The 13,173-nt window shown below is 44.1% G+C and overlaps 1 protein-coding gene across 2 annotated transcripts in view; it reads right to left on the bottom strand.

Annotated features, from left to right (window-relative positions):
• Positions 1-2,245: 2,245 nt before the first annotated feature.
• The window catches only part of LOC117589957, a 30,394-nt gene continuing 19,466 nt past the window's right edge, over positions 2,246-13,173 (bottom strand). Inside the window, exons 3-7 of one of the 2 annotated variants that reach the window (XM_034282268.1) lie at positions 5,389-5,490; positions 4,898-5,006; positions 3,915-4,088; positions 3,732-3,845; positions 2,246-2,976 (exon numbers count right to left, since the gene is read on the bottom strand). In XM_034282268.1, coding sequence (XP_034138159.1) covers positions 2,837-2,976; positions 3,732-3,845; positions 3,915-4,088; positions 4,898-5,006; positions 5,389-5,490 — 639 coding nt within the window. In that variant the 3' untranslated portion in view covers positions 2,246-2,836. Of the gene's footprint in view, positions 2,977-3,731; positions 3,846-3,914; positions 4,092-4,897; positions 5,007-5,388; positions 5,491-13,173 lie in introns of both variants that reach the window. The other variant, XM_034282259.1, reaches the window with a different exon arrangement.

The following is a 13,173-nucleotide window of genomic DNA, read 5'->3' as shown; positions in this document are numbered from 1 at the left end:
CCCAGGCCCCGTTTTCGTTACGGTTTGGGCCCTTTCAACGTATTAAGCGTTGACATGGCCAAAATTCACGCCTGAGTTGGCCAAATGATGTTGAGGCTGCCCCTGCCCTGCTGACTGCCGTTTCTGTGTAGACTCCAACTGGGACTGGGTCGGAACCAATGAAAAATTGAAATTGTTTAGGATGCAGCAGCCAGCAGATAGATTTTCTGCCTGTCTGATTGAGTGTTAAATTGTTCGCTTTGGTCATACAAAATGCTCATCCATTTAATATAATGGATTCAGACTCAGTCTAGGACTTCTGCCTGCCCTGACCCCCCCTTGGCAGGGTTTTTTTCTGCTGACTTTGATTTTATATGTAGCCGCCTGCAGCAGCAGCAGCAGCAGCAGCAGCACACGCCCACCTCCCTTGGGAGTGACTGTTGATATGAGCAAAGAACATAATAAACGATACAGCCGCAGTCGTACTCGTACTGCTAGTTGAATGTAAACACACGAGTGTGTACTCCTCCAACTGAAACTATTGCCTGGTACAACCCACTCCCGGGGCAATGGCAAACAGCTTTTGGGTTTCAGCAGTTTTGCGGCTCTGAAGTTTGCTCGATCTGTTCTGGCTGGGTGCTGCTGTTGTTGTTCGCTTTTAAAGCCAAGTTTGTATTTGCAATTGAATAGAAATCAAATGGGCAACAAATCAAACTTCCTTGGAACGAAAGCAGAGAAGATGACTCCGAGATCCGAGTTACCTCCGTCCGTCAGTTTGCAACTTAAAACTGGCAACTTAATTACACGGATTTCTCACAGAGTCCGGCTGAGAGTCGTTGAGCCGCTGAGAGTGTGTCTGAAGTGCATTATGCCGGGTGGCTGGCTCTCGTGGCAGTAAACTGAGGCGCCACGGCATTCTTATGGCCAACTCGATGAAGACAGGCATCAAGTGTCGCCTACAGGCAGCCACCATTTTCATCTTCATCGTGTTGGCTCTCCTTCTCATCTTCGACTTCGTTCTCTTCGTTGTCGTCATTCTCATGAACGTCGTCGTCATCATTCTCGTCACACAATTTAGTTTTATTAACTGAAGCGAGTGGCGGCAGGAGACCGATGCAGAGTCCAGCAACAAAGTGAGCGAGCTGATTCTGGTGGCTCCCCAAATGGCTTGCCCAAAGCTGCCACTGCCACTGCCACAGCCACTGATGGCCCCTTAAGTCATCCATACAAGAAGCCATTTCATTTTTATAGTTTGCATAATTTTATTATGTTTTATTTGTTCGTTTCTTTTGGTTTTTGTTTGGTTTTTTGTTTTTTCAGTTTTTGGTTTTTTTTTTTTTTAGGTAATTTACGTTACATTTAACTACACAGACTTAGTGGCTAGAATTACTCATTTCTGCAGCTGCTCAATTATTTACACATACACATATTCTGGGGGAGGTGCCACAGACGCAGCAGCAGCAGCAGCAGCCGCGCCTCGGCTTTGATTTTGATCGGAACTCCGTTCGCTCTTTAGCTAGTTCGTCTGTATTGCACATCTCTCTCTAAGACAGTTAAAAGTTTTGTCCACTAATTAAAAGTTACTTTACTTTAGTGAATATTTTGCGTTATTTTAGACAATTACTCGTAGTTTATTTTTGATTACTCGATTGTTTTTTGTTTTTTTTTTTGGTTATTTCTCTTTTGATTAACAACAACTTCTGGCCAAAACCTGCTCTCTTTTTGCACACTCACTTTTCCTACTTTTTTCTATAACTTTTACCCAATAATTTATTTACAGCTTAGCTCTGAACTTCGAGCTAAATCAAAATGCGTAATCAAAATCCGTTCTAATCAGTTGAGTGGTTCTCTGTTGCTCAGTAAAACTCCCACCATAAATCATAGCCACTTCCAAAGTGATGGCTGTCCAGAGTTCTTAACCCTAAAGAGTGGGTAGGATATACATCTGGTAATGGGTGTACGGGTGCTCGCTACTATTCGGTCAGTTCTTCTTTTTGAATCTGGAAGTGACTCCCTCAACAATCTGTTACTTTGCTTGCACCACTTGATCAGCGGTGTATCTGCCAGTAAGTGTTTGGTTCAGAGATAAATACATACAATATACGAGATATTCGATAAAAGCTCTTTGTGCTCTTGCACTCAAAAAAAAAGTTGTTACAGTTTGGCTCTAGTTTAAGTTATTTTTGTAAAAGTTAATGGCTTAAGAAATCATGAAATCTTTTTATGAAATATTTAAAAAAATAATCTGTAATCTCAAATATTTATGCACTCGTACGTATGTATGTATGTATGTATGTATGTAGGTCTGTAGTTGATAGTTTTACAAAGTTTTTCCATCTTTCTTTTGTACATGTGTTGGAGTGCATGCTGCAAGTTTTTGCGCTCTATCTCTGTCCATCTGTCTCTGGTTTGCGGCGTCTTGGGAGCACTTCTTTGGGAGTCTTCTCGTCTGTTAATAAGTGTGAAGTCTGTCACTTACATTTACACTAACACATTCACAAAATACAAACACACACACACACATGAACATAGAAAGGGTTTGATTGATGGCTTGGCATCGTGTGTATACGAGTATGTAGAGAGATTTTGAGAGATTTCTTAAGCTTGATTCGGTTTCTGTTTAGTTTAGAGCTTAGGGTTCTGGGATTCTGGGATTCTGGGACCTTAGTACGTATGCTCTGATGCGGCCTTCACTTCCATGAGTAACGTACGAGATAGAGAGAGAGAGAGAGAGAGAGAGAGAAAGGGAGAATTAACTAGTTTAAGATTAGGGGCTAAGATTTTCCACTTGGCTACAAATGCATTCCTTCGGCAGTTGCCACTGCCAGTTGGTGTTTCTGCTCTTCCGTGGCGCCTCTTACGAGATCTTCATATATACACTCGTGTGGAATATCCGATAGCCGGTGGAAATGATTATCATAATCATATGCAGCTGAGATTGCATTGTCTTGGTGGAGCCGCCCACATGTCCGTGATACATGGCCGCCGGATTGTCGCCTGTGGAGACCGAAAAGATAAGAGCAGAAAAGAAATGAAATGAAATGAAATGAATGGAAAAAGAAGAAAGCAAGGCACCAGCAGAGGGGCGAATATGAGAATGAAATTTGTATACAAATTTAATTAAAATCGTGAAGAAGAGAGCACACTTACGAGGACACCCGCCACATATATGTATGGACGAGTATGTGTGCTCTGCCACACACTCGCGGGCTTAACTAACAAAATGCTAATGAGCGACGTCGCTTCATCGCGCCAGAAACTTATAAATTATGACTGGATCCCAACTATGTGGGTTGGTCTTTTGTTTGCTCTGCTGCATGGTCGTATCTTTGTGTGGGAGAGTGTATCTGCATCTACATCTGTGTGTGTGTGTGTGTTTATGGCCTGGCTTTAATGGCAGTTTTGCCTGCCAAATGGCTGGTGCTGCTGCTACTGTGTGCCATCGTCGTCGTGGTGTGTCGTGTGCGGGCATTTGTAATCCACATGCTTGCGGCCGTGTAATTTTCATAAATTACTTTTATTGTTTTCTCTGTTTTCACTCGCGTGATATATGGACTGCAAATGAGCTGCACACACACACACACAATTGCGGGGACAGATGCCATTTCTTTGGTTTATTCAAAGTTTTATATTCCATTTTGCGTTGATAATTGAAATTTCCTTCAGGCAGATAGCTGAGCGACAGACTAATTGCATTTCTGATTGGGATTCGGGGTTCAGGGTTCAGGGTTCAGGGTTCCCTCTCCACTCACCTTTGAAAATGTGCACCAGGACACTGGCCGGCTGTGTGTTGCTGGCCACGCAGGTGAAATTGCCCGAATGTTCGCGCCGTGTCCGCTGGATGGTAAGCTCCGATGATTGAAAGTCTGCAATTGGGAAGAAGAATCCATGTTGCAGGTTGATTTGTGTGGAGAGCAGCCGCATGCCGCACTCACCTGGCTCCGTGGACACGTTAATGCCCCGATCAATGTCGTAGTTAATCATGCGGTTGTCGTGATACCAGAATATATACTCGGATGCCTCCGTGTTCTGCACCACGCGGCACTGCAGCCGCAGCGTGGAGCCCGGAGTTAAATATCGTATCGGGGGCCCAGAGATTTCAGCGCGTGCTTCTAACCGAATGGAAGGGCGAAACAGAGACCAGACAATGAAATTGAGTTGCAGTCCTATCCATTCATAGCTGAAGCAACTTTCAACCCAACATATACAGCCTGATCCAATTGCAAAAGCCCAAGCGAACTCTTTAGCTCTGACAGTCCAAGGTCAAGTCGAGTCACAGTCAATTTTCTTTTGCCGCTCCGAGTGCAATCAATATCCCTCAGAGCTCCAGCTCCAGCCTCAGCCTCAGCTCCAGCTCCAGCTCCAGCCTTTCATCCCTTTACACCATCAGAGCAGAGCAGAGCCAAGAGCCAAGAGTTGGCTCAAGCTAAATGAGGGCTGTCACATCAGTTTCCATGTGTGCCCGAGTGCCAGAGTGGCTTTGTTTTTTGGGCAAAAAGGACCCCGAAGTGGAGACAGGGAGGGCCATTAGGCGCAGCACATTCAGAGTAAATTGTTTGTTAAATTCAGAATAATGTGCGTCAGTTAGCCAAGGACAGCGCGACGAGTTGAGAACTTGCTGAGTCGTTGCCATTTGGCCCGGATTTCCCCCCGACCCTGTCCCAGCCCCTGCTGCCACCTGGAACATGGACCGCCCTCTGGCACATGGACACTTCTAATTTCAGCTTGAGCGCATCGAAAAGGATGCGCAAATGTGGGAAAAAACTAAAACTGCTGCTGAGATTTTCCACCAGAAAAAGGCAACACAGCGTGAAATTATTGAATGCAGAGAGCCGTAACTTGACACAAGCCCAAAGTAAACCCGAAACTGGGGGCGGAATGTGGGACAAATGTGGAGGCCTCTCGCCTCTCTACTTACCGACGACACTGAGGTGCAGGAATATCGATGTGGGCGGATGTGTGGACACCTGGCACTCGTAGACGCCAGCATCACGTAGCTGCACGAATTTGATTTGCAATGTCCAATCCTGCAGGCGAGAACAAACAGCAGCCAAAACAAGGAGCAAAAAATACACAAAAATAGAGAGAGAGAAAAAGTTAGTGTTAAAAGGCCTGTCCAATGGAAGTCCATTTGCTGGCAATGGTTGGCCATTGGTTGGCCTATTGCAGGAATATTTTGCAATATTCTTGCCAGCATTTTTGTCACGTATCTCCGATTCCGAGGCCGACAAGGCGAAAGGGGCCAGAGTTCGAAAAGGCCATTTGGTATGCAGGTGGCGGCGATACGATTCCGATCCGTGGCGATGCAATCAGGTTTCCATCTGTCTCCGGTCACCAGACCCAGACCTAGACTACATGTCCCACGTTCCAATCGGCCATCAGTGATGTAAATTACTCTGCGGAACTCACCTCGGAATGCTTCAAGTGCGTGGCACTGAAGCGCTCATCGCTGCTGTACGTTGTTAAGCCGACCGTAAGTAGATGATAATCCTTTTTGCGTATCCACGATACCTAAAAAAACAGGGAGAGGCAAGCAGAATGGCACGGGGATTAGCAGATGGGGGTTGATGCCATTAGCCGAAACACAATGGACGCTCCAAGCTCAAGGACTCTTTTTTCTTTGCATATTTAACATATGCCTAGTACTGGGTCTCGGACTGTGTTTGGGTTTTACTCTTGGGTCTGCTGTTAAAATGTTTGCCAATCCATCAAGCGACAGGGACTATGACGATGACAACAACTTGATGATGATGCAATTTTCCAAAAAAGGCGCCAGCTACAAAATGGATGGAAGGGCCAGCACCAAGGGCAAATCAAAAAGCAATTACGTGTAGGAATTGCTACAACAGCAACAACGACAAACAGCGACAAAAAATAAGATGACGACAATCAACATAATAACAGATTGATTGATCCTAGGCTCAAAGTTCGAATTGGCTACCTTTGTATCTGTAAATAGACAAACAAACAAATAAATGCTGAGGGCGTGTGCTGAAGAGGCTGAAGCCCAATAGACTAGACCCACTGGCCCACCCACCCACACTCGTGTCCCACTCGGCGAATGTGACTTTAGCCAATCTTAAATGACCATTAATCATTTCTTCGACTTTTTCTTTTCGTTTCTCGCTTACGTTTTTTTTTTTTTTCCAATTTTCTGCTGATGATGAGAGCTGCTAAAAAACACATCTATTAGCTGTCCATATGGGGTTATTGCCTGATGCCATAGAGAAGGGGAAGGCCTCCAGTTGAGCCGGGCCCCATCTAAGCGCGTGTATCAATCAATTTTCAATTGATAAGAACCTTTATTTATTGGCCCCACAGTAAAGTAACAAAGTAAAAAGCAAACTTTTCCTCCAAATATTGACACACGTGAGCTCCCAACTCAAAGATGAAGCTGAAGAAAGCGCACGAAGAAATACTTGAAATTAAGCTGAGCGAGGAAATTGTTAAATCAGCTGCGTTTGCTTTCGCGTTTTGCCAATAAAAACGAATTACATTTGCCGTGCTTAAATGTTTAATGCGGCGTATACGCAATGTGGCGCAGCGAAAAATTGATAGGGAGCAGCAGCAGTCGAGGGAACAGTTTCAGTTATCCCCCCATGCAGCTTAAATAACATACTTTCAGTTTGGTATAGATTCTCTTTGCTTTTTTTGTCTTGAGACATATTTCAAACGGGCGGGCAATCGGCAAAATTTTGCAATTGAATAGCAAAAAAAAGGAGAGCGCTGGCAGTCGTTTATTATCAAGATTTTGCAGGCATATGCTTATGAAATCTTCAGATATATGCTTGTACTTTTCCATATATCTATTCAATACAATCTGTAACAGTAAAAATCGCGTGTGTGAGGCATACATTGCGCATAAATTCCATTTTGGCCCCAAAGCTTCTAGTCGCCAGACGGCGTCGACGACGACGACGGAGACTACGGCGACTCCCAGAAGGAGAAACACATCTATATCTATGTTTTTTTTGTGCGGATTTTTATGATATTTATGATGGTAAAAAGGAACGGGGCGAAAAGGAGTGGGTCTGCGACTCGGACTTGGGACTGGGACTGGAACTGGCACTGGCACTGGGAAGTGGTACGTGTCGGCAAATAAGCCATGCAGCTAGCCAGCAGAAGATACGAAAAAAAAAATACTGGCAGAAAGCAGACTCGAGTGGAAAGTGTGGATGGGAGCCAAGTGAAGACATCAGCGCCAGCGTCGGAAATGTGGAGAGCAGAAATAAAATGTTGCGGCAATTAATCAAAAGCCTGCGAATTCCTCTACCCCCGTGCGGCACAACTTTTTATGCTGCTGCATACGTGTGTGCGAGTCAAGAGTGTGTGTGTGTGTGTGTGTGTGTGTGTGGCGCATAAATCTCAGCTGCCACTCTGCAGGCTCCTGCGGCTGCTGTGGCGGTTGCGGCGATTTCTGCTCCTGTGGCGCTACATCTGCGGCACGCAGATAATTGTTTACATTTTACCTTTTCGAGCTCTATGTAAAATAAAAACTGACGCGTTATTTATGGCCGAAACAGCAACAGCAACAGCAACAGCACACACACCACAAATCATTGGTTAGCAAATTTATGGCAAATTTATGCTAACTACTTGTCTCCTCAGCCCGTAGCCCATGGGTAGGCCACATATTCGGCAAGACGAGTGCTCGCCCCCGGGGCCTACCAATGCATTTATCGGAAAATCTCGATGCCTGACAGCAGGCCCCACAGCACAGGGACGGGGTTCAGGCGGGACCCACCTGTCTGTCTGTCTGTCTGTCTGTCTGTCGGTTGTGGAGTAATTGCATGCCTTGGTGGCTAAATCTATTTCCACCCTTCCCCTCCCCTTCGTTGGAGTTTGAATTCACTTTACATTTTTTCACACCCCCACTCAGCCTCCCACCCCTTGGTGTGGTACAAGTTTTGATTGGCTTTTGTTCTTCTGCATGTTGTTGCATGTTATTGACGCACATTTCTGTGTGCTTTATGTTCCGCTGTCCAACCAATTTCCGTTCTGACACAATCCCAATGGCCAACAGAAAACTTACACAGGTCGACGTGGGGCGGAAACGGGCTGCTGCGGTGCCGGGGGAGCTGCAGAACTGTTGTAAAAAAGTAAAAGCAACTTTTTCAATGTGCACAACTTTTTAACAAGCGATTTTAATAAAATTCTATTTGGAAACTGCAGCAGTAGCCGCCATTTTGGTTGCAACTTCGTCTCCCCACACAAAAGGCATTTCCCAGTGCTAGTTGTGTGTGTGTGTGTATGTGTGTGGGTGTGTGGCAAAGAGAAAGAGAGAGAAAAAAGGACATCACTCCGTTGCGAAGGGGCGTGCTGACTCGAACGAGATGTTTGAGCGGGAAAATCAATTTGGAAATTCTCAGATTACAGAAATAAACTTGAAGAAGGTGAAGAATATGTATACATACCTGTGTGAAAACAAAGCAGTAACTATGTATATTGTACATTGTATATTAGTGCAGAACGGAAATTAGATTGGCATCGATTCCTCTTCGTTTAATTCCCTCTCAAAATGCAAGTGCATCTCCTATTCGTTGCTCAGTAGCTGTACATATGCGGTTTATTTTACGAGTATATCTCCCTTTTTTATTAACCATTTAACTTTTCTTGTTTTTGTGGCAGTAGAAGTGCAAATATGTTGCAATCCGAAAAAAACAGCACTCAGTTTAGTGTCACGCTATTTGCCGACCACTTCTGTAAGAACAATAGGGTGGCTTTTTGCATTCGAGTTGATAACCATGTTGAATTGTTCCTTGTCAAATAAACTGAATGCATTCCCTGTCGAGGCGGATGGACATGTGGCGACAACAACTGCAATTGCCCTGGAATGTGCTGCACAAATATCTGAAGGGTAGTCTACTCTTATTTTTGTGATCTCACTCTCATGGGTGTTTCCACACAAATTTCACCAAAGCGTATTTAACCTAACCAAAAGCGTATTTATTGCCCAAGAGTTAAGACAGAGAATAAACCTTTGCTGTTGTTTTTTTATAATCAGTTTTCATTCCTTCATTTTCGGTTTTCAATACCAAATCGATGAATACCTTCCCACATTCCCTTGCAAGCAAACATTCATTCATTCCATTCATACATAATTGAGGCCAAATCACACGAAAGTCGAGCTCAATCTAGCGGAAATGCATTTTAAGTGCAATTACTGAACATCGAAAGCAAAAATGCCAATTTCCATAATTGCTGGGGGATGCGAGGGATATGATGGGTTGGTTAAAAAATAAATACAAGAAGTCATAAATTACGAGTGATTGGCCACAACCTTGCTGCTGTATAAACGATCCTGAGTGGAAAATTGAGCTAATCATTTTGGAGAGTTGGAAAGTTTACAAACGTATCAATATTAGTGTTCAAGGACTTTGAACGTATTTTCTGCATTTAATTGTCTTTAATTACTGAAATGCCCTTGAATGGATTCAATATTTTCCATAGTTTCCACCCAACTCAAAGCCTATCATTAACGTGTTCCGGGACTGCCTCTAGGATATTTAATGAGCATCCACACAATTCTCCACATGGAAAATAAGTGGAAATGAAAATTACCATGGGCCAACTATTCAACGGCTGTCAACTGCGTGAAAGGCGATTGTTTGCCTGCGGCATTTCCACATTTAATGGCAGCAGTCACAGGGGCCCCAATCCGAGAATTATTTGGTTGGCAAACAATTAATGATTGCATAGCAATTAAAATAATTAAGACTTTATATGAGGCTCAGGCTCTTTGGGGACTGTCACGGCATTGAACTTTACCCTATGCCCCACACCAACACTCCCACACACACACACACACACACACCCACATCATGCGAGAGCGAGTGCTGCGGTTCAGCATAATTGTTTTTGGGTTTGGGGTCAGACCCCGAAACCTTTTGTCGTTCACTCACAAAAGTTTATAGAAATGATGAAGCCATTCTCCATACTCAAGACACGGACAGTGGAGCACCGAAATCTGGGTCAAATAGTCGTATTCCCCTTTGTTTGGGACATTTGTTTTAATAAACATTGTGACAGGCAGGCAGGCAGCAGGAACATCAAGAAAGGACTCTCCGGGTGGGCGGTCTTGTTGCCTTTGACTGTGGGACTGTTGGACTGTGGGACTGTGGAGCGCCTTCATCAAGCTGTCGACTGGAATGTCTTATTAGCTGGCAAACAAGTCCAGTCTCCATCTTCGGCCCTGTCCTGCCCCTCTACTCAGCTCGGTCATGTCTATTGTGCTGCTTGCGTGTCTGCCCCTCCTTCAGCTGCTTTAATTGCGGTTAAGTCTGCCGGCAGCAAAGTGATAATGATTTGTATTCCTTCAAAAAGGTTTATGGCAATTTTCGTGCCACATTAACTTCTGGGAACATCGCCCCTTAAGTGGCTGCTACGGCACGAGCATTGTCCTGCCACCTCCTGCCACACTTTTCCAGGCTTATTATAAGCTCAACCTAATGTTTGTGTCACTATGTGGCTGTACTGGACACACAGATACGCCCGCCCACAGACTGCCACACTCGCTCTGAATGGTATTTCTAATTAAATTGGATTCTCGAAACCTCGGACCATAGGAATATTGCTCCGGCTGCTCTGCACTTGAGGTGACCGACTTCCAAATTTGACAAATATTGGCCAGGGTCAAAGAGTCAGCAAATACAATTTGGGTATTAGATTCGATATTTGAACTCTTACTTGGGAAGCGTTAAAGAAGTTTGAATTGCTAACATCATTCAGAAGGCGTTTAAAATTACAATTTTCATTTCATTTAATTCATAATCAAAGGCAGACTGCTGCCATCGCAGAGCAGCTGCAATTCCCACGAACCTGGTGGGTGTAATGCAAAGATCCAACATTTTCTGGCCATATTTTGTTTGCCGTTTTGCCGTTGATTCTGGCATGCACGAAGCAGCTGTGCAAACAGCAAACAGCACATAGACACAGATAGAGATACAAAGATACAGACAGACAGACAGACAGAGAGACACATTAGAGCTCGAAGGTCATTGCAGCCATAACCGAGACGAGGCAGTAAAATATTTTATAATCTTTTATGTTACTCGTTCCACAAAAGAGAGAGCTCTACAGCGACAATACTGTTTTGCGAATGCATGAGTGTTGTGGGGGAAGAGGACCACGACTAGGACTACGACTGGGACTACGACTACGACTGTGTTTGTTGAGGTCCTTGCTTTGTTTGCCCTTTTTGGTGCGGCTGGCGACTGGAACTTGAGTGCAAGCAGCAGCTTAAGTCCGCACACACAGCAAATGGAGGCCAGACCGTAAAATTATTGAATGGAATGCTCCGAGAAAAAGAGAGACAGAGTTCAAATAAAACGTTGAAAGTGTGTGTGTGTGTGTGTGTGTGTGTGGAGAGTATTACATTGTTGGCACAATAACCAACCTCGCAAAAGGCATATGATTCATGTGCCACAAAACAGAGCAGACCAGAGGGAAACTTAAGCTGAAACTATGCAAAAATTATGATTGTGCAGAAAATATGGGTTTGTTTTGTTTTGATTAAGCGGAGCGGTTCCTGAATTCCGGCTAACGTAGCCCCAGCCAACCCTTATCAAAATTTGTGGCTAAATTATTTGTTTGTTTATTTTTATATTTTATTTTTTGTTTGCTCAACAACTAAATGGCTTCTGTTCGGTTTTGGTTTTGGCTTTGGTTACTCTCTCTGTCTGTAATGCTTGGACCGGGGCGATGCCCATTTCCACAACCTTATCTGATCTTAAACTTTGCAAATTATATATGCATCAACATACACACAAACATATATTGTACTGTATCCTACTGCTCCTCCTGTGTTGCTGCTGCTGCTGCTGCTTCTGCTTAAATATTTGCTTAACCTTTTTTATCTAAACGACTGATCCGATGGATCCGAGCCGTTGGCTCCCAATGAAGAGGCTACCCCAAAGCGTTAATTTTCATAAAATACCATTTTTGGTATTTTCTTTGCTGGAAAATGGTAAAAAACATGCCAAGAGGAAACGGCTGCCAAAGCTTACCATCGCCCCCTCTTTCCTTATATATGTATCTATTTTCTAATCTGCATTGGAGAACATTCTCTAGAAAATTATAAATAAATTACCTTCTATCTTGCCAGCAGACTGAGACTGAGGGAGTGAGAGAGAAAGGTGGACATTTTGCAAGTTTTTCAGCATTTAAGCTTTTGGTATTTTCTTTTGTCGGAAGCCCAGACGACGCACAGGCGAAGGCGGCGTGCTGTGATCACATTTAATTACTGCTACTTTTCTCTATGAAAATGTCCCCGAGAGAGGCGAGTCCAGACATTAAAAACGACAATTTATCTAAAAAGTAATTAAGTGCTCAAGTCGTACAGACACACGGCTGCTGCACGGAGCACAGGGAGCACAGGGAGCACAGGGAGCACAGCAACAGGGCAATCATGGGATTCAGAGACACAGAGGCAGCCCAGGAAGCGGAGGGGGGAGAACACGGCACGACTGCAATTCGTACGAGGAGCCGAGCAATGTGTAAACGGACATATTTATATAAATATATTTATCAAGTGTGGGGTACAGTGTGCTCTCAGCAAAAGGGGCAGCTCCTCAAGGGCATTGAGCCATTTAACCACTCGGACCAAGGACATCTGCATAACAGAGCGATAATATTTAAATGTAATTACTATACAAGCGACATCAAAGAAGAGATTACCTGGTTCTATGGCAACAAAGTACAAGTTATTCAAGAAAAATAAACCAATGAGAGGCAGAGCCGAGCCTTCCCTGTACCTAGGGTGTATTTCTCTGGTCCTGGCTCTGGCTGTGCTGCTGCTTTAGTTCAATTTATATGAGAGCAGAGGCAAGTGCAACAGGAAGGAGAGGAGGCATTCCGCTTCCCACTGGCTGATGGCTGTCGGGACAGAGCGAGGGACACACACGTATTTGCTTAGTTTATTTTAAATGCCGTTTAAGCTGATGCTCTGGGATAATACCCTAATGACATATTTAAATGTCTTAATTTAAATTCTTAATTTGAAACGTTTGCTGTCTCTCTCTCTCTTGGGTCTGCGTGTGCGAGAGGTGAAAGGAGTTTTTTAGAGCAATTTGTGAGCTTTGATTTATGTGTTTTATATTTTGCAAGTAAATTTCCATATGCTGTTCCAAGGAGGACTTGTCTTCCAATTGAACAAATAATTATTCAATAATTACCATCAAGGATACTATCCCTCCG

Source organism: Drosophila guanche, unplaced genomic scaffold (genome assembly GCF_900245975.1).
Source record: "Drosophila guanche unplaced genomic scaffold, DGUA_6, whole genome shotgun sequence".
Classification (NCBI taxonomy): domain Eukaryota; kingdom Metazoa; phylum Arthropoda; class Insecta; order Diptera; family Drosophilidae; genus Drosophila; species Drosophila guanche.
Note: the sequence above shows the minus strand (reverse complement) of the source record. Positions and strands in the feature narration are given on the sequence as shown.